Source organism: Lycium barbarum, chromosome 8 (assembly GCF_019175385.1).
Source record: "Lycium barbarum isolate Lr01 chromosome 8, ASM1917538v2, whole genome shotgun sequence".
NCBI classification, from domain to species: domain Eukaryota; kingdom Viridiplantae; phylum Streptophyta; class Magnoliopsida; order Solanales; family Solanaceae; genus Lycium; species Lycium barbarum.
Window position 1 is genome coordinate 100,030,539 of NC_083344.1, and position 23,295 is coordinate 100,053,833.

The 23,295-nt window shown below is 32.9% G+C and overlaps 1 protein-coding gene across 2 annotated transcripts; it reads right to left on the minus strand.

Moving 5' to 3' along the window:
• Positions 1-12,912: 12,912 nt before the first annotated feature.
• LOC132606426 (polyadenylate-binding protein 2-like) lies at positions 12,913-19,162 on the minus strand. 2 transcript variants are annotated; one of them, XM_060319919.1, is made up of 6 exons: positions 19,013-19,162; positions 18,098-18,200; positions 16,646-16,716; positions 13,603-13,794; positions 13,351-13,481; positions 12,913-13,237 (listed from the first exon to the last, which is right to left on the minus strand). In XM_060319919.1, exons 1-6 carry the CDS (start codon positions 19,058-19,060, stop codon positions 13,189-13,191), a joined length of 594 nt encoding a protein of 197 aa, XP_060175902.1. In that variant the 5' UTR covers positions 19,061-19,162; the 3' UTR covers positions 12,913-13,188. The 2 variants fall into 2 exon arrangements, with proteins under 2 accessions (XP_060175902.1, XP_060175903.1); XM_060319920.1 differs by having other exon boundaries at positions 19,019-19,159.
• Positions 19,163-23,295: the final 4,133 nt, after the last annotated feature.

Below are 23,295 nucleotides of genomic sequence, written 5' to 3' on the forward strand. Positions count from 1 at the left end.
CGACTCGTTTGACATTTAATTGTTATCAAGTGAATACGTTGATGTTCAAATATTCATATAATCAAACAACATTCATTCCATTATCACTAGATCAGTAAGTTATTATTAAACTATTAGTAGAGTCAATCAATTTTGCAATCAATTATGATATTATTAATAAGTTGGGTTTAATAACTCATTGAACGACTCGTTTGATATTTAATTGTTATCAAGTCAATAAGTTGATGTTCTAATATTCATGTAATCAAACAACATTGATTCCATTATCACTGGATCAGTAAATTTTTGTTTAAACTATTAGTATAGTCAATTAATTGATGATAAAATTAATAAGTTGGATTTAATCACTCATTAAATGACTAGTTTTTACAAGAAATAAGGTTTTTATATTAGTTAATTTTCATTTATGATCAATCAATTAATTTCCAATTGAGTTCATGTATAAGCAACAATGAGTTGCTTAAACAACTTCGTGTTGTTTATTATAAGCAACCTTTATTTATTTAAACAACTACTAGTTGTTTACCTAGTTTTAATGAGATACAAGGTTATTGTATAAGCAACAAGGAGTTGTTTAAGCAACCAATAGTTGCTTGCGTATTTTTTAAGAGAAAAACGTACAGTTTTTTTTTTTTTGGTAAAAAGTGCTTTTATTTTTGAGTTTTTGTGTAAATTAAAAAAACTTAGGGGTTTTTGTGTAAATTAAAAAATAATTAACAACCCTAATTAAATGTTTATAACAAAAGAAAAGGAAAAAGAAATAGAAATCCCCTATTCTTCATTCCACTCTCAAACATCCCTTTTAGCTCATTTTCCCTAGAAACTTCAAGAAACAATTAGAAAGCAAGAACAATACAAAAGATGAAGAGCAAGAAACATGGCATTCGGCCATGACCATGAAATTCTAGCTCCTTAAAATCTTCCTCCAAAAATTATTTTCTTGTGGTATTCCTACTAATTCAAGGGTCCTTTACAACTTGGTGTAGTTATTTTGGAAGAAAGGGCACTTGTTTCATCAATTTGACAACTTGGTCAAGTGAAGAAGATTGGAGAAAAAGGTAAGAATTAATCCCTTTTTATCATGTTATGAAGGTTTGTTTGTGTTGTAGTATGTAGAAGTGAGTAGAATTTATGGAAATATGGAAGTTTGCAAAGTGGGTGTGCATATGTATATGTGGCCGTGTGTGTGTGTTGATGTATAGACAAAATGAGTTGAATTCTATGTTGTATTCTAGTTGTGGTTATGGTGGAATTTATATTGGAAATGGAAGTTGAATGAATTTGGTTGAAGTTGTAAAATGGGTATGGAGCCGTGTGGTGTGGAAGAGAAAAATGGAAATGAACTAATTTTTGTTTAATATGTTGGTTGTGTTGTTGTGATCCTTATAGTGTAAATGAAGGTTGAATGGTTTAAGTTGGCATTGAAATGGAATGTAGAAGATTATGTCATTTTAGGATGATTTTATGATATTATGGAAATGAAGTTGTTAAAGTGTGGATTGTTGTTGTTGATTATGAATTTGAAAGTAGAAAATGTGTTGTGATGGTTTTGTTGTATATGTAAGAATTTTGGATGGAATATGGAATTGATGGAATTGTTGAATATTGGAATATTCTTGGCCTATGTTTGAATGATCTTAAATTAGTGTATGAATATGGAAATATTGATATTGACTTGAAAGTGTAAGTTGGATTGGAAGTTGTTGCATTGTTTGGAAAAGACTATTTATGTTAGAATGCGTTTTTAATCGATTGTTGATGATTATTGGTATGGTTGTTGATATTTGAGCCGAGTTAAATCTCGGGAATGTTGTATGTATAGGGGAGATGCTGCCCAAATTTCTGTAGACAAGTATTGGTTAAGATTGAACTTTTAAACCTTATGATTAATATTTGGTAAATGTGACCAAATGTAGATTTTGGACGAAACGGGATTTGAATTTGGACAGGCGTAAGGAGCGAATAAGGTATGTAAAGCTATTCCTTTCCTTCTTTTGGCATGTCCTAGATTTACTAGGTTGAGATTTGAGCCTCGGGGACAATTCTGTTCATAGAAATCCGAGTTTGATTTTTGGTACTATTCATTCAATGCCATTGAACTATAAATGGTACGTTTTGTTGGAAAAAATGATCAAGCATCTGTAACTTTCACAAATGTAATCTGATCGCTTTGAAACTTTCATGGATGACTCCATAGAGTCTAATGTTCGTGATTCATGTCCGCCACCTCGACTTAACCCTAGGTGGGCCCACTAGCTCAGAGATTTCCTTCGTTTGTCCTATCCGACTTACTTTGGTATAATGTTAGGAAGGAACTTTTGTTTATGATTCTGGATATCAAAGAATGGTATTTTAGTGGCTTCGTTTGATGTGCTCCATAAGTTATTTGAAAGCTCCCCAATGTGAATGATACCAAATTTTCAGAAAAAGGCTTATGAAGTATATTTTCGAAAGTTTGTAAATTTAAAGGCTTATATCTTTTGTATACTACTTCCGACGGACTCGATACTTACTTTGGACTTTCTGATCTCAAAATATATGTATACGTACTTATTTGTCGAGTCTGGGAATTTAATTATGTATATGCATATGATTTCCGCACTACTCCGCTCGTGCCTGCTATTATGACATCGTTCGCCGGTTCCCGGGCCGGTTTTGTGATCGTGCGCACTATGATATATTCGGCAGTATGCTGTGTTACGGTTCCCGAGACCTCGCCATAGGGCCGGGTTCCATTTATGGAGTTATGCTGTGATATGGCTTATGATATGTTGTGATGATGTGTTATGTATGGGGTTGTACGGAGATTTGAAACCTTCTGGAGTTATGCTGTGTTGTGGCACCAGCGTCGGAGTGGTGAACACGTTCCTGAGCCTTATGCATGATTTCTGTTTGCATTATGTACATATGTCTTCAGTACAGGTTTTGATATATTGATCCGGTATTTTCTCTCTGTACCCTTCACTTCAGTTATGGTTTGGATTTCTGTACTTTATGCTTTACATACTCAGTACATCTTTCGTACTGACCCCCTTTCTTCGGGGGGTTGCGTTTCATGCCCGCAGGTACAGTGGTTCGAGATCCGCCAGTGTAGGCCACATTCTGCTATCACAGAGTGCTCCTTTTGATTCGGAGCCCATATGTTGGTACATATCTTTTATGGTGTATATGTCTCCGTATATTTGACTGTTTGGGGTACGGCGGGGCCCTGTCCCGTCATATGATTTCGTTATGATTCCTAGAGGCCTGTAGTCATATATGTGGGTCATGGGTCATGTGTGTGTTTGTTTGTGTATGATCTACGTCTTAGCGCAGTTCCGTTTGCTATTATGGCCAAAACGGCCCATTTGTCTGTATACGTATATGTATCTGGCGATGTATATTCCGCCAACCTATCAGATTTGGATACGGCCAGAATGGCCTGTATATTTGTATATGTGCATATATTCAGCGATGCATATTCCGCCGCTTCTTTTGGTTTTGATGTGATGTTTTGTACGCGCAATCGCGCAAGATAATATTTGTTTTTAACTCTGTTTAAAATGACGAATATGAAATCTGAGTCAAGCTATAATATGATGATTTGGTTTGTATGTCGGTTTGGGTGTCCAAGTAGGGCACCAGTCGCGGCCCACGGGGCTGGGTCGTAACAAAAAAATTACAAAGACCAAAATCATAAGGTGTCGATATGCATTTGAGAGATTAAAATTACATTTTAAAAGAAGATTTTTGACAGCTAAGCTAAATTTACTCAAAGTACCAAAATGCTTATGCTACAAATAATAAATGAGAGATGATGAGAGTTTTACATATCCTTTATATATGAAAATTTTATATGGTATAACTAACATGTACTAGGTATTTACTATGTACATCTATACTTTAAATTAATTACCTATCATAACTATACTTTGTATTTCGTAGCAAAATGAGAGCCTATATCTAAACATTTCTCTATTCACAACAACTCTTCCCACAAATTACTCTCCTTTTATCCATTCCTACTGAAATTGCTCCTCACCTTCCTTTCCTGGCGATAATGGCTGTTTCGCTTCTCACCTTCCTTTCCCAGCGATAATGGCCGTGTTCGGCTACGCCTCTTCCTCCTCGACAGATCTGAGTGTATTTCCATTTTTCACCTCACGTTCCTTTCCGACGATAATGGTTGTTTCGCTCCTCACCTTCCTTTCCCAGCTATAATGGTCGTGTACGGCTACGCCTCTTCCTCCTCGACAGATCTAAGTGTCTTTCCATTTCTCTCCTCACCTTCCTTTCTCGGCGATAATGGCTATTTCCGGCTACCCGTTTTTCTCCTGGGCAGATCTGAGTGTATGTTCATTTTGCTCCTCACCTTCCTTTCCCGGCGATAATGGTCGTTTCCGGCTACGCCTCTTCCTCCTCAGCAGATTTGAGTGTTCTTTCTCAGATCTGAGTGTATTCTCTGGCGATCGTGTGATGAATTGTATCAATTTTTCGATGATTTCCAGTTCCAGATCTGGCCGTCGTCATCACCTTCACCACCGTCACTGGCATCAACTAGACAGGCGGCTTCTCCAGCTGAGTGGTCACTGTATTTCAGGGCGTAATATTGGTGACCTTTGTCGCTGTATTTTATTTCTTGTATTTCTCAGATCTAACCGGATTTGAGTGTATTCTCTATTTTTATTTAGTTTTTTCTCTCTCTCTCTCTCTGGTTTTCTTCTTTTTCTATTTTTAAATCTCCTATCTCTGTCCCTTTTTGGTTTGTTTTCTAGTACTTCTCTACATTAGTGAAGTACTGCACATAGTTAATTTCTTTTATTTTATTTTTAATTTTAACCTATATCCAAATTGAGTTTTTAGGAATTCAATTGATCTCACGTTTCACAGATGGACTAAGCGATTTAAAGTCTCCAAATCCACATAAGATTTTTTGGAGTTCAAAGGGAATAACATGAGAGGACTGCAATGAAGCTGCTTGATAAAGTTGTGGGAGACTCATATTGCAAGGTAAGGAATGAACTTTTCACTTTTTGAACGAGCAAAAAAAATTCTTACTTCTGCATTTCATGAATGCTCATGATACTTCGTTAAATAATGTGTCAATGTTGTTTTTAATTCTCTTTCTTTCTAACATTATGGAATGACATTGGATCGGTTTATCACTGCTTCTATTTACTTACAAGATTTGTTTGACGAAATTCCCCAATGAAAGGTGTACTTCATGTAGAGTCTCTTATTACTTATCCAAAAAAAGATATATATCATGTAGAGAGATAGGCGTCAAGAGTCGGCCTGTTTTAAAAATATTACGGTTATGCTAAAGAAGTTAATTTGTTATAGTACCATTTTTGGGTATTTGTGTTTCCTGGAGTTATTGATTGATGTATTTCGTTCGAAATGGTATATCATTTGAGAGGCAGAGGCTCGACTTTCCATCATATTTTTTTTTTTTTTTTGTCTTTATAGTTAATTATATATGATTAACCCTCTTTCTATTTAATTTTTTATAGTGCAAAATGGCAAATCAAACAACTGAGCATTCTGCTGAAACAGTTGCACTTGCTTTTGTAAATTAATATTATCGCATTTTACATGAGCTTATCAACCAGTCACATAAGTGTTATAAGGATTCAAGTGTTTTAAGTTGATCTCAACTAGATGATGAAACACATAAAATACGTGACAATTTAAGAAAATAAATAACAACACTTAAGTTTCCTAGTTGCACACAGATCATCTTGATTACCAATTTGTTAGAAGCATGTAGACATAGAAATACTATAAGATCCAAAAGGCTAACTCAGTGTTTATCATAAAGCTTAAACATGTAAATGTAAAATATGCCAGAAGTGCAAGTAAATTATGAGAAACATGTAAATTACATTAATATATTTTTGTCATACTACTTACTTCAACAGTTGTCACAGATTTTATTTAATCATTTGGCTGAGGTCAACTGAGGACACTTGAATCCTTGTAACACCTATGTGATTGCTCGATAAGCTCATGTAAAATGCGATAATATTGATCCACAAAAGCAAGTGCAACAGTTTCAGCAGAATGCACAGTTGTTTGAGTTGCCATTTTTTGTACTACAATAAAATTAAATAGAACGAGGGTTAATCAAATATAACTAACTATAAAGATAAACAAACAAAGACAGCAAGTTAAGCCTCTCAAATGATATACCATTTCAAACGAAACATCAATGAAATAACTCGAGGAAACACAAATAACCAACAATGGTACTATAACAAATTAACTTCTTTAGCATAGCCGTAATATTTTCATAACGGACTGCTCTTGACGCCTATGTCTCTACATGATATATGCCAAGTAATTAATAAGAGACTCTACCTTTCACTGGGGAATTTCGTTAAACGGGTATCGTAAGTAACTAGAAGCAATGATAAACTGATCCAATGACATTCCGTAATGTTAGAGAGAAAGAGGAGAATTAAAAACAACATTGACACCTTATTTAACGAAGTATCATGACCATCCACGAAATGCAGAAGTAATCACAAACATTCATACAACTTTTTTACAAACATTCATACAACACTATCAAGCAACTTCATTGCAGTCCTCTCATGTTGTTCCCCTTGAACTCCAACAAATCTTATTTGCGTTTTGAGAACTTTTAATCGCTTAGTCCATCTGTGAGACGTGAGATCAATTTTAGAAACTCAATTTAATTGGATATGGGTTAAAATGAAAAGTAAAAGAAATTAACTATGTGTGGTACTTCACTAATGCAGAGAAGTACTAGAAAACAAACCAAAAAGGGGAGAATGAAAAATAGAAAAGGAAGAAAACCAGAGAGAGAGAAACACTAACTAAAAGAAGCAAGGAAAAAAACTGAAAGGGAGGAGTAAGGCATAGGTAGTCAGCTATATATGTAGAAGGACACGTGTTACACGTGTCTAATTATCAACGAGTTAGGTCAATGTTATAGTAAGATTTGCAATGCTATTTGTACAACTTTGTAGTGCATTGTTGGTACACCCCTTATTGACTTTCTAATTCTAACTATTTAGAAGAGTCGGTTGGGCTCCTTTTGGTCGTCCAACCGGCTCCTTTTTCATCGTCATTTCCAAGTTAAAAGAAAAAAAAAATTATGGGCCTTATATATATTAAAAAACAATAACTATTATTAAAAAAAAAAAAATTAGGCTCCATATTAAACACCAACCAGTATTATAAAAAAAAAAAAAAAAAAAAAAAGTGGAACCCACCACATCCAAACTCACAGGAAAAAAGAAAGTGGACCCCATATTAACAAAATCAAGCAATATTAAAAAAAAAGTGAATCCCATATTAAAAAAACAAACAATGTTAAAAAAAAGTACTTAGAAAATCAAACAATTAAATCAATAATGATGGATTCATTGCCACATGCGTATCAACCCATTAATGGGAGCAAATGAAATTATTGTACAGCAACATACTTAAAATACTTATATATTAAAATAAGATAGAATTTAATTACTTTTTCATTTTTTCCTTACTCTAATAAATGTGAAAAGAGATTAATGTCATAAAAGAAAAAATACTATTAAATGGAGATCAAATAATTAATAAGGTAAATTAGTGAAATTTATCTTATTAAAAAATAGAAGTTCTTCATGGACCCATATTAAACACCAACCAGTATTAAAAAAAAAAAAGTAGAACCTACCACATCCAAACTCACGGGGAAAAAAAAGTGGACCCCATATTAACAAAATCAAGTAACATTAAAAAACAAAAGTGAATCCCATATTAAAAAAACAAACAATGTTAATAAAAAGTGCTTAGAAAATCAAACAATTAAATCAATAATGATGGATTCATGAAATTATTGTACAACAACATACTTAAAATACTTATATATTAAAATAACATAGAATTTAGTTACTTTTTCATTTTTCCCTTACTCTAATAAATGTGAAAAGAGATTAATGTCATAAAAGAAAAAACAATATTAAATGGAGATCAAATAATTAATAACGTAAATTAATGAAGTTATAATTCTAATTAACGTTTCCTTAAAAAACCGTGCAAAAGACAACATGACAAGTAAAATGAGCTAAACCGAGAATATTTACCAAAAATTAAAAAATAACATTTCTTCGTTTAAATAGAAAATCAATTTCTACTTTGTTTCGTTTTAAACATGTAAAATTAATTTAATACTTTGAATTAGAATTATCCAAATCAAAATTTGATAAAAAATAATAAGTATTTTACACCTTTAAATTAATCGAATTAAAATTGAAAGTATCAATTGATGCTTAAATATTGCTATTATTTTATCTCAAAGAGAGGAAAATAATTTTCTTTTAAACGATTCTTCTCTTTTAAAAAGTATTAATAAATTTTCGTAGTAAACATGAATATAACAAAGTTTTAGATACGAAGCACAAACTACAATGTTATATTAATCGTATTTTGAACGTTGTGTGTGTGTATATATATATATATATATATATATATATATATATATATATATATATATATATATTATCACTATCTAAACACAACTACATATACATAGATACACTATAATCCGAAGTGTTGGCCCGTGCGCAGCATAAGCATAGGCCATCTAGTATATATAATAGAAAAGTAATATTTATTTGCTTAAAGTAATGTGACAGAAAAATATCGCTTCATGAGTGAAGTCATATGTACAGGTCAGTAAAATTGATGTTAACGGCTAAGGATGTTTACATCGAGGGGTTTTGCTTGAGCAGGTGTGGAAGTCACGGGTCAACTCGTGGAAAGACTTGGTCTCGATTTGATTGCACAGGGGTATCCAGGTCGGGTGTGTACCCGTCTTATCAGGGTCAAGTTATTGTGGATATAAGAGCACGGGTGCGAGCTATAGTGCACATGGGGTGAATGTGGGATCCGAAGACATCTACATGCACGACACTCTTTTGAAGAACAAAATATGGAAAACTGTGAAATTAGTGCTATAGTATATAAGTGAAGATGCAAGTTTTTGTTTTGTAGAGTACAATATTTATGCGCTATAATTTTAGTTTTGTCCGTATTTTTATTCAAACAACAAAAGGAGATCATAAAGTGTTTTAAATGAATTTAGTCCATCCTTTCTATTTACATGTTTTCGTGCATGAGGCCAAGAGGGTTATGGTTTTTTCTTCTTGTTGGGGTATTGGGAAAATAAGTTGTCACCGGTAAAGTAATGTATTCTTACACCATGTTTGGCCAAACTTCTAAAATCAGCTTATTTTGAAATGTGTTTTTTTTCAAAAGTGCTTATTAAAAAAGTTCTTTTGGCGAAAAGCAGTTTGTGTTTGGCCAATTAATTTAAAAAGCACTTTTGAGCAGCAATTTGTGTTTGACTAAGCTTTTAAAAAGTGCTTCTAAGTGTATTTTTCTCAAAGTGCTTTTCAAAAAAGTATTTTTGGGCGGAAGCTATTTTTTTTAGCTTATGAAAAATTGTTTCTGCTATTCCCCAGAAACACTTATTTTCTCCCAAAAGCTTGGCCAAACATCTCATTTTTATTTTTATTTTTATTTTTCTAATAAACACTTATTAAAAAAATGAATACTTTTGGACAAAAATAAGCTTGACCAAACAGGCTATTATACACTTGATGTAACTTGATCGATGTTAATATGTTAGTCTCTCTTTTATTCAAGTTATTAATCCTTCCTTAATATAAATAGTTTTCACATTATAAATCTTATAAAATGTACTCCTTTATGTGGCACCTACTTTCCGATAGGATATAGGAGAGACTAAGGAATGATTGGTCTTAGTGATTCTTCACTCTGTGTTCATAGCTAATCAAGAGTGAGAATTCGAGCGGATATGCGACAACTCTCGCTAATCAGTCTTGGCTGGCCCCTTTAGCTTCAGGGGGGAAATTCCTATGTCTTTCTTTCATCCTCTCTGTCTATGGCCTATGCCAATTGGTCTTATTGTGAAGCAACGACAACTTGTTGTAGATCCTCTCCAACCATTACAATCGAGTAGCTTTCACTGTGTCTCAAAAAGAACGTCTTACTTCCTTATTTAGAGATCATTAACTTTGAACTTCACATTTTACTTTTCATGAGAGAATTAATTTATAGTCAAACAAATATCTAGGTTGTTTTAGGCAACAATTTTCTAAAGTCTTTTTTTCTTCTCAAATCGTGTTCATTCAAACACAACCACATAAATTAGGACAAATGGGGTACTTGAATACACTAATTACAATTTACAAGTGAATCTTGGCGCTCAAGATTATTCGCGACCTCAGCCACATCTATCATTTTATTTTTTAAGGTGGACCACTTCTATTAAATCATTATTTTTCCTTTATGATTCAAGCACATTTTAGTTACCATCAAATCATTACGCCTAGGATTTTGATGGATAGCTGAGCAAATAGAAAGGGAAAAACAGAAACGGGAATCAATCTTCAGCTTATTCGATTGTAGCGGCTAAAACTGAGTAATGTGTGCCTTCTTTTTTTATTTTTTGTTGTCTGTCAATGGTGGAGGAAATAAAAAAAGTTACTTTATTTCTATGATTTATTGTTTATGCCAAACAACAATGATCTAATCATGAAATCAAACGGAGAAAAGGTGTCCTTTATTCTCTTTCATTACCTATACACATTCACGTTTTAATTCATATGTTAGTCTGAAAGTCTAATTTACGATAAGTCAACTTTAAGAGCACCGCTTCATCTTCTCTTATTAGGGTTAAACACCTGTATTTTGCATGGTACCCCGAGTGTTGGGGTGTGTGATTTATTCATTCAGTATCAGTAGTACTGTCAACCGGTTGGAACCGGAACCGGTTATGGAACCGGTTAGAAAACCGGCCGGTTCCGGTTCCAAAACCGGAACCGCCTAACCGGTTCCGGTTTAACCGGTTCCGGTTTACCGGTTTTAAACCTCAAACCGGAACCGGTCCGGTTTGGAGTGATTAAAATCTATTTTTTTTTTGTTTTTTGTATTATATATATATATTATAGTATTTATTTGTATATTGTAGCTATATTTTCATATGTTATACAACTTTATAATTAAAGTTTAAATATTTACTGACTAACAGCCTAACAGCAAGTCACCAATACAGAATAGTGTTTTTCGTATACATATATATGTATAACTTACATATACTTATATATAAATATGTACTATATACTATATATACTTATATATATGTATAACTTAATATATATACTATACATACTTATATATATGTACTATATACTATATATACTTATATATATATGTATAACTTATTATATATACTATATATATGTATAACTTAATATATATACTAAATATATGTATAACTTAATATATATACTATATATATGTATAACTTAATATATATACTACTTAATATATATGTACTATATACTCTATATACTTATATATATGTATAACTTAATATATATACTAAATATATGTATAACTTAATATATATACTATATATATGTACTATATACTATATATAGGTATAGCTTAATATATATATATATATAGATATAACTTAATATATATACTATATATATGTATATATATGTACTATATACTAAATATATGCATAACTTAATATATATACTATATATATGTATATATATGTACTATATACTATATATACTAAATATATGCATAACTTAATATATATACTATATATATGTATATATATGCATAACTTAATATATATACTATATATATGTATATATATGTACTATATACTATATATAGGTATAGCTTAATATATATATATATATATAGGTATAACTTAATATATATACTATATATACATATCTACTATATATACAATATATACTTAATATATATACTATATATACAATATATACTTAATATATATACTATATATATATATATAACTTAATATATATACTATATATATGTATAACTTAATATATATACTATATATACATATCTACTATATATACAATATATACTTAATATATATATACTATATATACAATATATACTTAATATATATACTATATATATGTATAACTTAATATATATACTAAATATATGCATAACTTAATATATATATATATATATATATATATATATATATATATATATATATATATATATATATATAAGTATAACTTAATATATATACTATGTATACATATCTACTATATATACAATATATACTTAATATATATACTATTTTTTTTTAATTTTAACCGGTTTAACCGGTTTAACCGGTTCCGGTTCCGGTTTAACCGGTTTAACCGGTTCCGGTTAAAAAAAATTTGGAACCGGACCGGTAAATTAATATCCGGTTAACCGGAACCGGTTAACCGGTATAACCGGTTCCGGTTCGGTTCCGGTTTAACCGGTTCCGGTTACCGGTTAAACCGGTTACAGTTTAACCGGTTGACACCTTTAAGTATCAGTAAAGCAAATGGCTCATGATAAGAACGTGAACAACAATACAGACGTATTACCACCATTCTACCAATTATATTTTTCTAATGCAATCTTCATCACTGAAAAACTTGTAGTTCCTAATCTCAAATCCCGATTGGTAATGGACCAGCAATTACATTTCAATTGTATCATCAACTTGTACCAACTTAGGCTCTCAGCATTAACCAGCAGTGATATCAGAGATATTCTGGATAAACCGCACAGATAAGTTGAAATTCAACTAGAACACACAAATTTAAAAGAAAAAGAACTTGCTGGTAGTTTCCTTTCTTTTTTTCAGTTTAGTTTACTCAATTATTGAAAATTTTAATTTGCCGTCATAATATCAAATCAAACACATTTAACCTCCATTAAACCAAGTGTACTATCCTTCATCAGACACCCTCCCTTTTGGAGGGGAAAAGAAAAAGAGCCTCCCTTCTCCCGTTTGGTTGCAACCAAAAACCTACACAACACAAAATCCAATAGAAGCTCTAAACAACCATGCAATAATGGCCCAAACGTTTCTTTCTTTCTTCTTTTCCACAGTGGAATGCAACATGACAATAGAAATTCCCAAACACGCATATGTTTTCAAGAACTCTAAAGACAAAATACCAAATGGATTCACGATCACAATATTTGCCACAAAGCTCACTTGATAACCCGATTTCGGGGTAAATAAGATTTGTAAAGACAATTAGCCATACAGAGGACAAGAAGCTACTGCTTTTAATGAAATGTTCCACCATCCAGAGGTATGTACGTCTATGGAAAAACAGAGTCTCAGAAGTAGGGGCTGTAACGCATCGGCGCCCTAGCCCTTGGAACCTTTCTGCAGCATAAGTGAATGAAGCATGTCACAAATTTAACTGAAAACAGAAAGTGAGGGTAGCAAACACACTTTTGTTTACAAGTAATGATATGATATAAAACAAATAACGTTACCCGTATACATAAGGAGGGAAAAAATAGGGAGCAGGCATGAATGGTGTTCGTCCTCGAAATCCCATATACGGGTTGGGACGCCTAGCACGGTGCGGCTTCATACCAGGAATATTAGTCCTCTTTGCTGATATCTACACAACATTTGCAATCACAGATGACGAAGGGTATGAAGATAGAAACAAAAGGTGTTTTATTGTTCAAATGTATCGACCATATAAACAAAGTTGAGATTTAGGGGACCAACTGGTTGACCTTAAGTTGGCGGCCGTGAAGTTCAGATTCATTCAGAAGAAGAGCTTCTTGGACAGCTTCCACTTCAAGAAACTCAACGTAAGCATATCCTTTAGGTTGCCCAAACTTGTTAGTTCGGATTGTAACTCTATTTACTGTCCCACATGCCTGAAAATGCTGCTGCACTTCCTCCGGAGTGCATGAATAATCCACCTATAAAACAAATTTAGCCTCTCAAACTGTTTGCCCCAAATAAACACACAAGAGATAGTCTCAGACTGGACCAAAGGTCAAGATAGCAGATAAAAATCCAAATGGAATAACTACCTGGCTGACATGCTTAGTAAATAAAACCAACAAAAATAGCAACCACACTATCATTCATTTAAAGAAAAGAACTCAAAAGAATAGTGGTACTTAATCATACATTTTACTGCAATGGTATGAATCTTTATCCACAATAGCTACCCAAAAAGCAACTATTATTGGAGATCCTTCCCCATCACTATTACAAAGAGCAGTTTCAACATAATTACATGTGCATCCCTGACCAGACATTAACTTAAGCTGTTGAATATGAGTCAGATAACGACTCTTGCCTCCAAGAGAGGGACATGGCGGTTGATGAAGTTAGATGAAGACCATGGAAACCAAGGTCTGGATCTCAGTGTAAGCAAAAAGGTTGGTAGTGTCTTCCCATCCTATACTAGTGGGACTGTGGGAGGATGTAACTACCCGGTAAAATAGTTAAGGTGTCTACAAAGTACAAACTGATCCACACACCACTGCTATTAGAAGAATACAACAACAACAACAACAACCCAGTGAAATCCCACATCGTGGGGTCTGGGGAGGGTAGAGTGTACGCAGACCTTACTCCTACCAAGGTAGGACGGCTGTTTCCGAAAGACCCTCGGCTCAATAAAAGCATAAAAGCATAAAAGCATAAAAGATAAGGTTAAGAGATTCGAATAAGAGATTAGAGATTCAAAGCGATATGGAAATGAAATAATGCAAGCGGCACAGGAAATAACAGATAATAGCAGAAATCGGAGCAGATAACACGGGATAATCAAAGCACAGGAAATAACAGATAATAGCAGAAATCGGAGCACAAGAAACTATATTGCAATAGTGCGACTACTAATAAGAATGGATAACGAGACTATCTACTAGCCTTCTACCCTAATTTGGGTCCTCCAAACCCTCCTATCTAAGGTCATGTCCTCGGAAGCTGTAGTTGCGCCATGTCGTGCTATTAGAAGAATGACTTCCCCCCAATAATATTAATCAGGAGCATAACAATATTGGAAACCATCCAGCATCCCCTAGTTGTGGCTATTGGTGGGGTGATGTCTTCATTCATTCGTTGTCTGAGAGACATGTTTTGAAATTCTGATGAATTATAGCATGTCAGATAAAACTGTAATGAAACATTCTAAAAACTAAAAAGATGATTTGTAAAAGCATGTAAGAAATGGCTCAGATACTATGTTCACGCACTTCAACATGGTGTCAGAGCAAGGCAGAAGTCCTGGGTTCGACTCTCACTGTCATCCATTATCAAAAAGAATTACCACATGTTTGGCCCATGAAAAAGAATCAGACTCGCATTTGAAGAGGCGTGTAGAAGACATAATTAAGTATAAGAAATGCACTCCTAACAGTTTATACATTTAGATGAGATGGTCACACATTTCAACATTCTAGTTGTTTCATTTTTTTTCACAACCATCCTTTTAATAGGAACATAGTTTATTCAAACACAATAGCCGACTGCAATCTTTACAAACTAAACCAAAATACACCTACAGCAATACTTTCCCACACATCAACCAATTTCTGTCCTTCTAACCTTTACATGTCAGTTCATCCAATTCCTGATCTCCAAATTAGTTTTATTTTTGTTAAGGTAGTTAGTGATACCAATAGAAACATCAGTTCACCAATATGGAAAGACGAGAAAAGAAGTCTGCCTAAAAACAAGTTAATGCCCCAAGGCTTTGGTCTAGGGGCAAGAGTGTAGCTTGTAATGAGTGGGCTAGGGCATGTCATGAGCTCGAACCAACCCCAGACAAAGCCTGGTATTTAAGCGGAACGGATAGACGGGGACGGGTGCATTACCCCCCCCCCCCCAAAGTTCCGAACCATGCACCATTGGCCCTCGGGAATTTCTCCGTTATAAAAAAATGTTATCACGCTCCTTTTCTCTTGTTTCTATTCACATTTCTTTTCTATATTTAGGTCTTGCATTCCTTAGATTTAAAGAGTCTCCTCAACTGTGAGCTATTTTCCTCTTGAATTCTGCTTCTCCTCCCCCTCCCTTCCTAGAGTTCTGCTCCTTGTGATCACTGGTTCTTTCTGCGTGTATACCTATAGTTTATGGCATATCAAGCCCGCCTTGAGTCAATGTAGGTGCTTCATTTCAATGCTAAATACTTAAAGACTATAGAGGTTCACACATCCCCACAGGCATCAAAAATCAGATGTTCACACTGTTCTTTTTTTGTGATTCTACTTTTGATATATTTTACCTCGAATATACCCTTCAAATTCTTCAGTAGGCATAAACTATACATAATTACATAGATCAAAGCAATATTAGTCAAGAAAGGTAAATAGCTTATGCAAACAATACATGGGCAAATTTTGGAAGATTGATTGAAAGGGCTTATTTTTTAAATGGTTAGTAGTACAAAAAGGGCATTTTTCCAACTATGAAGATATCATTACAAGTGAGAGCAACAGACCCAATTTTGCATAACTGCTCTCCTAGGATTCCATACACCACTTAATCTAGGTGAGATAAAATATAGTTGGATAAGCATCTATATTAAGGGAAAAGGAAAGGAAAAGGAAGATATAGATCTTGTACACAGGTTCACAAAGATGTCAATAAGCTAGAGGATAAACTCCAAAGTATAATTTGTCATTTGCATTTGAATTTTGTGCTTCAGGGAAAAACACAAAAAACAGACATAAATACAGCTCACCTATGTGGAAAAGGCTAATAAGCTGATACTTAATGAAAGAATCAATATTTTTAGGAAGGCAGAAGTCTCACATTTCCAACAAAGATAGACCGAGAATCCACTTCTTCCTTGTTTGCCTGGTTTTCAGCAGCAGCAGTAGGGTCTGCTTTCAATTGAGGTGAACAAATAAATAAAATGCAATAAATGGAGCAACAGAGGTCATGAGTATTTTATGCTTTCTTCATCCCTAGAAATAAGCATCCCACAACTACGAGCAAATGCAAAAAGAATTTAGAAACTAATCACTGCACATCCCCATGACCATCCAAATCAAATTAACTCTGGAAGACTATAAGCCAGTAAGCCACATATTAACGAAAAAGAAAAACGAAAGGATCTATCTTTTGAAAACGTAGGTTAAAACTTCAATCTGTAAAGGAAGAGATAGCTATTATAGACGTTCAATTCAAAGTTATAAGGGTCAACATATTTTTGAGAGAGAAGCACATGTCATATCGTTGCACCAACCAAGGATATTATTAGTATACAACCTTCCCAATGGAGCAAACAGAATAAAAAACAAGATAACTGAACACCACCTATATCAGCACATCTAACCTAAGGATGAACCTTCTTATTCTTTACATATAAAAGAGCTAGTTGGCCACTTATGGCCCTAGTAGGACATACCAACTTAATTTATAACTACGCAACTCTTTGCTACACTGTGACTCATTTTGAAAAGCCTTTTGTGTGACGAGCTGGTCGGGCTAGATAGAGGCTATCTTTTGTAATTCACTCTTTAAGCAAAAGTTTCGAGTGCCATAGACAGCTAACTCGTCATTTTATGTCAAAAAAAAGCTTTAAAATTACTTTTCACCTGACTTATTATAATTCTCAACAGGACATAAGGTAATAAGAAGTAGGCAATAAGATCGATTTAGCTACCTCTTCCAGTACTTATGAACCAAAATCATCGTACATACATAAAGAATTGGCTACTTGAAGAATGAAAATAGTCGCATGGCGCATCTATGTTATGAATACAAAAAAGTTTTTCAGTAATAATTCCAATGTTTGCACACACACACAGAGGGAGACCTTAATGGACACCCCATTCCAGTACTTTTCACTTATGTTATACTCACCTTCCAATAGGATCTAAGGTAATACGAACCATTTCATAAGATCAAATTAGCTACCTCGACAAATACATACTCCCGCCGTCCCAATTTATGTGGCACCCTTCCTTTTTAGTCTATCCCAAAAAGAATGTCACCTTTCAATAATTAGAAACACGTTGACCTTAAAATTCCCCTTTTACCCTAAATGAAATGACTTATAGCCACACAAATGTCTAAAGTTTATTTTAGAACACAAATTTCAAACGGTGTCACATAAAGTGGGACAGACGTAGTACATACAATCATAAAACCATTTTACAATTCTCTACTGGAAAACTGAAAATACTCACATGTAATCTATTTTACGAATCAAGAAATAAACATTTCCGTAACAAGTCAAATTTAAGGAAACTACTCAACCTTGAATGGAACCCATTTCTTTCTCGACCTTAGCCTGCATTTCACGTAGAGCAACCGCTTCGTCTTCCATATCTTTCAACCTCTTCTTCATATCATCCAATTCCTGCTTACACACATTATTATTATTAGGGATTTTTACAAAAATATACAACAAAACATAATATATTACACCTATATAGCCATATTTTCAGTTTAGATTCACAGAAACAGCTTTTTTTCCTCAACAATGCTTATACACACGGTATACAAAATTACACAAACATTATTCAAACATTATACACTTAGGGTAAACAATGTGTTTTAAGGAAAAACTGGGCTAAACCGGGTAAGTATTCTTTCCCAGGAGACATTTTCACAAAAATATACAACCCAACACAATATATTACACCTGCATAGCCATATTTTCAGTTTACATTCGCATGACTAACTTTTTTTTCGCAACAGTGCTTATACACACGGTATACAATGTGTTCAAGGAAAAACTGTGCCAAACCAGGTAATTAAGAAAAAAAAAAAAACTGGGCTAAACCGGGTAAATATTATTTTGCAACCCAACATAATATATTACACCTATAGCCATATTCTCAGTTTAAATTTGCATAATTTCACAACAGTGCTTATACACATGGTATACAACCTTATTTGTTGTATACGACATTATACAAACATTATACACTTAGGGTAAACAGTGTGTTTTAAGGAAACACTGCGCTAAATGGGGTAATTAAGGAAAAATTGGGCTACACCGGGTAAATATTTCTTTCCCAGTAAACATAGAGCGTAATTTTCCCAATTCATATAAATGTGAATATCGTGAATTAGGGTTTCATAAAACAAGGAAAAAAACATATAAACTTGAACAATTTAATTAAAAGAAAAGTGAAGGAATAAAAAAAGAGGAATAAAAAGAAGAACCACAACGGCGCCGTTTTCAGGCGGAGCCATCTCAACGTCGTCCTCCATCGCCGCTCACTAAACGAAAAATACCCCAAAAACAGCAATGTAATGAGTATACTGGAAATTTGTTTGTTGTTATTTGCCCAAATACGTTACAACCCCCTAAAGTTGTTATCACTTTTCATTTAGATACCCCAACTAAGGTTTTTTTGGATTAAGTACCTAATGCAAGTTTAAAATGTACATATTAGACCCTTCGTAGATAATTAATTAAGATAATATAGTATGTGTACTTTACAAACAAATAATGCGGCAAAGTGACGAATGGAACAAACACATATGCTATGTGAAAGCTCGTGCCCAGCACAAAAAATACTAACACACTTTTTTTTTAGTCTGTCTTAAAAAGAATAATAGTATATTTTTATGTTTAGAAATCATTTAATTTGAAACTTCTCCTGTTACCTTTAATGAAATGATTTAAATTTACACAAATATCTATGACTTGTTTTAGATCACAAGTTTCAAAGATCTTTCCTTTCTTTTTTAAACTTTGTGTCTAGTCAAACTATGTCACATAAACTAGGACAGAGAGAGTACCTTTTAGTAATATAATTATGAAATTTTTATTATAGAAAGTATTATAATTCAATTAATTGAAAATATCGATAAATTATTTTACTTAGTCCGCTTCTCCCATATATGACTTTTTTTTGGTTTGGTTCTCCAATTGAAAGATTTGAAATACACCTTCTCCTACGGAGTTTCATGTCATCAACTATTTCTACTCAACAACACTGAAAAGCGCTTCCATGTGTTAGCATATGTTGTAGTCTTAAATTTTTAAGTATAGACCAACTTCATCATTTTAAGAAAATATGTGTATACGTTTTTTGACCATTTATATTTCATCTTCTTGATGTTATTCCTCATTATTTGTGTGAGACGTGGGGTATAAGTTTTAAATCTTTTGGTTTTATGACTTCTTTAGCGGTTTTTGTGTTCAATTTAAATCGTTATTTCTTTTTTTTCATGAATTTCTCTTCTTTAAATTTTTCTCTAAGCGTATCTTTACCATTTTCTGAACTTATTATCATTATTTAAATGTCCTTTTTTTTCAATTGTCTCCTAATTGTTCACGTGGATCTCGCCTTAATTTTTTTTAAAATTCTACTATTGTAGAAGAGTGGGCCCCACCTTAAATTTTTTTATTTTATTTTAACTATATTAGAAGAGTGGATGGACAATGATCCAACTCACTCTTCTAATATAGTAGATATCATCTACAGATTACTAGATGCAATTGGCCCGTGCCAATTATTCATTGTTTTTGCTTATTAATGTAATCCTTGTTACACTGTTTGTTTTAATTTGATTAATCTATTTAAAAATAATAATATATTTTTATATTTGCTAACAATTAAATTTAAAACAGTTTTAAAAAATCACTAAATTCTAAAAGTAGAAAATACCCTTAAAAATAAATTAATTGCCAAGAAGTAGACATGTTGCACATGAGCTGCTTCTGGATTCTTCTATATAGTAAAAATTTTGTATGCTAATTGATATTATTTCCATAACTTTTTTTAGTTAATGTTAAGGTAAATACTATTTCGGAAAACATAGACTACTAAGAAATTAAAGTTTGATACTTTGAAGTCAACTTTGATAATATCTATCCTAATATATTCGGTGTTTATTGGGTATCAAAGATTTAAGGAATATTTTCCCCAAATAAACATAGATTTGAGATAAAGAATTCTATTTATTAAGAAAAATATTGTTTCATATAGTATATATTTTTTTGAAAGAATTTGGGAATAAAAATAAAAATTATTTTTCTCCAACTTTCTAATATTTTTTGTGAATGGAATGAAATTATTACAATGCTGGACTTAAACTTTTTTAATAACATCATTTGCTATTAACAGACAACAACAATGAGAAGAAACACATTTTAACGTTTTCTTATTTGTTAGTACTTTTGATTAAGCTCTTCTGGAAAGTACTTCAAGAACGTTTTTATAAGTCAAAAAAAGTTGAAGAATTTCATCCTCCATCATTTATTTGAATTTCATCCTCCGTCAAAATTAATTTATTCCCAAACGTTTTTTATTGCATTATATTTTGATGTTTTGTTTTACTATTGTGTGTATTTTATAAGTAAGATTAGTTTCTTCTTAATTATATAATCAAAATATTTCATAAAAGAGGCACATATGAACGTTCGATTTAGTTAATAAAGCTAGTGAAATTAATTACTAAAATGATAAAGCTTTTTTGGATATTTAAGAAAATATGCCTCAATATATTACTTCCTCCATCACAATTTATATGATAGTGTTTGACTGGACACAGAATTTTAAAAAATAAAGAAATACTTTTGAAATTTGTGATCTAGAATAAGTTATAAAAATTTATGTGGTTATAAATCATTTCATTAAGGATGAAATGGAACTTTTGAAGTTAAATTGTTACGAAATATAAAAAGATGTCAATTTTTTTAATTAACTAAAAAAAAGTGTCATGTAAATTGAAACCAAAAGAGTATATAAAATACCCAACTAAATATAAATAGTGTATATTCATGCCATTGACTATAGAAGTATTAAAGATTTTATAGATGAAATGAAGAAGTGAAATTATGTGAGCATAAAGAAAAGAGTGAAAAGTAAAAGTGTAAAAAGTGACATGTGGTTAGCTGATAATTATTACATGCTATTTGAAATGACATCATTTGTAGTACCGTACATATGTGAATGAGCATAGCAAAATATATTGAAGATACAAATGAAAGAGATTGAATGAGAATTGGGGCCCATGGAAGAATCAAAGGAAATGTTTTAATGTTGGCTGTGAAATTACAATACTACCCTTGGTCGACGATCCTGATTCTCAAACCCATGCTTCTATAATGTCATGCCCCGAACCTGGGCTTGGACGTAACACGACACCCGGTGCCTGACTGCATGTGACCGAGCGAACCAACTGGCTGACTGAATCAACATGTGATATCAAAACATAACTGAATGTGGAAACAACTAAACACATGCTGATATACTAAAGGTCTGACTGAAATCATAATGCGGAAATACATAGACAATCTGCAATATGTCTAAAAGTAGCCAACATGGCTAAACCAAAACGACTAAACAACTGCCATCAAGGCTAACGTAATAAATATCTGACTGTCTGAACTGTGTCTATGAAGCCTCTAAGAGCACTGAATAATAAAGTTGTCTATAAACTGAAATGACTGGATAGCTGACAACGCCCCGAAGGAATTTGGGGCTCACCAGTAGCTGATACGTGCTCCTAAATAGCTGAGTCATCAACCTGTGTATCGTTGCCTGCATCGCGAGATGCAGGCCCCCAAGCAATGAAAAGGGACATCAGCACATTTGAATTGTACTGGTATGTAAAGCAACTGAAGCAATACTGAAACTGAAACTGATAACTGTAACTGTAATAGCAAGGAAGTAGAGATATGAATACTCCCTGCTCTGTATCTGAATCATCTGTATTATCTGTGTTTGTATATGTGGGGCCTCGGCCCAATAATAAATGCACGCTATGGCCTCGGCCTAGTAGTGCGTCAGTCAATGGCCTCGGCCATGTATACGTATACACAAGACTGTGTTGTGCCCTCGGGAAAAATCACATATGTATAATTATGGTTAATTAATAAGGACTGAGACCATAACAACAATGAACAATGCTGAACTGAAATAGACATGCTGGACTGAATTGAAAACACTGACTGTTTCTGAGCATACTGAATTTCTATACTGAGACTCATGTGGTAACAATACATAAGTCTATAAAGATTACGTACTGAGTTCATGATATTCAAAGTGACAACCATGAACGAATTCTGTAACTGCAACCCTAGAAGATAACAGTTCTACAACATATCACGAAACTAGGGCTAAACTGTACTCTGAGTCATATTACTGATAAGTATGAAGAATGAGGCGTAGGGAGAATCATGAACATTCCCTAACGTAGATAGTTAACCTCGCATACCTTAATTCCAGCCTTTGAGCGTAATACAATGTTCGTCACCCCTTTCAACTTTGATCTATATCAATACAAGCCAAAGGGATTCTATATTAGCAATAATATTCATGCTTTGGTGATCTAAGCATTTTATCAAACACTTAGTGGGCATAAAGCTCACAATCTCCATTAATGGTGTTTCTTCACCCAATTCCCATTCTATTACTTCTAGGTGATTCTACAATTTCAATTAGATGTAATTAACATCATTCTTCATCACGCATATCATTATAACAATTTCA

Coding starts and splice junctions, on each gene's coding strand:
- LOC132606426 (XM_060319919.1), bottom strand. CDS start 19,060: ATGGAGGACGACGTTGAGATGGCTCCGCCTGAAAACGGCGCCGTTGTG. Junction 13,795..16,645: donor GGTCTATCTTTGTTGGAAAT/GTGAGACTTCTG, acceptor TTTGTTTTATAG/GTGGATTATTCATGCACTCC. Junction 13,238..13,350: donor TTCCCTCCTTATGTATACGG/GTAACGTTATTT, acceptor CTTATGCTGCAG/AAAGGTTCCAAGGGCTAGGG.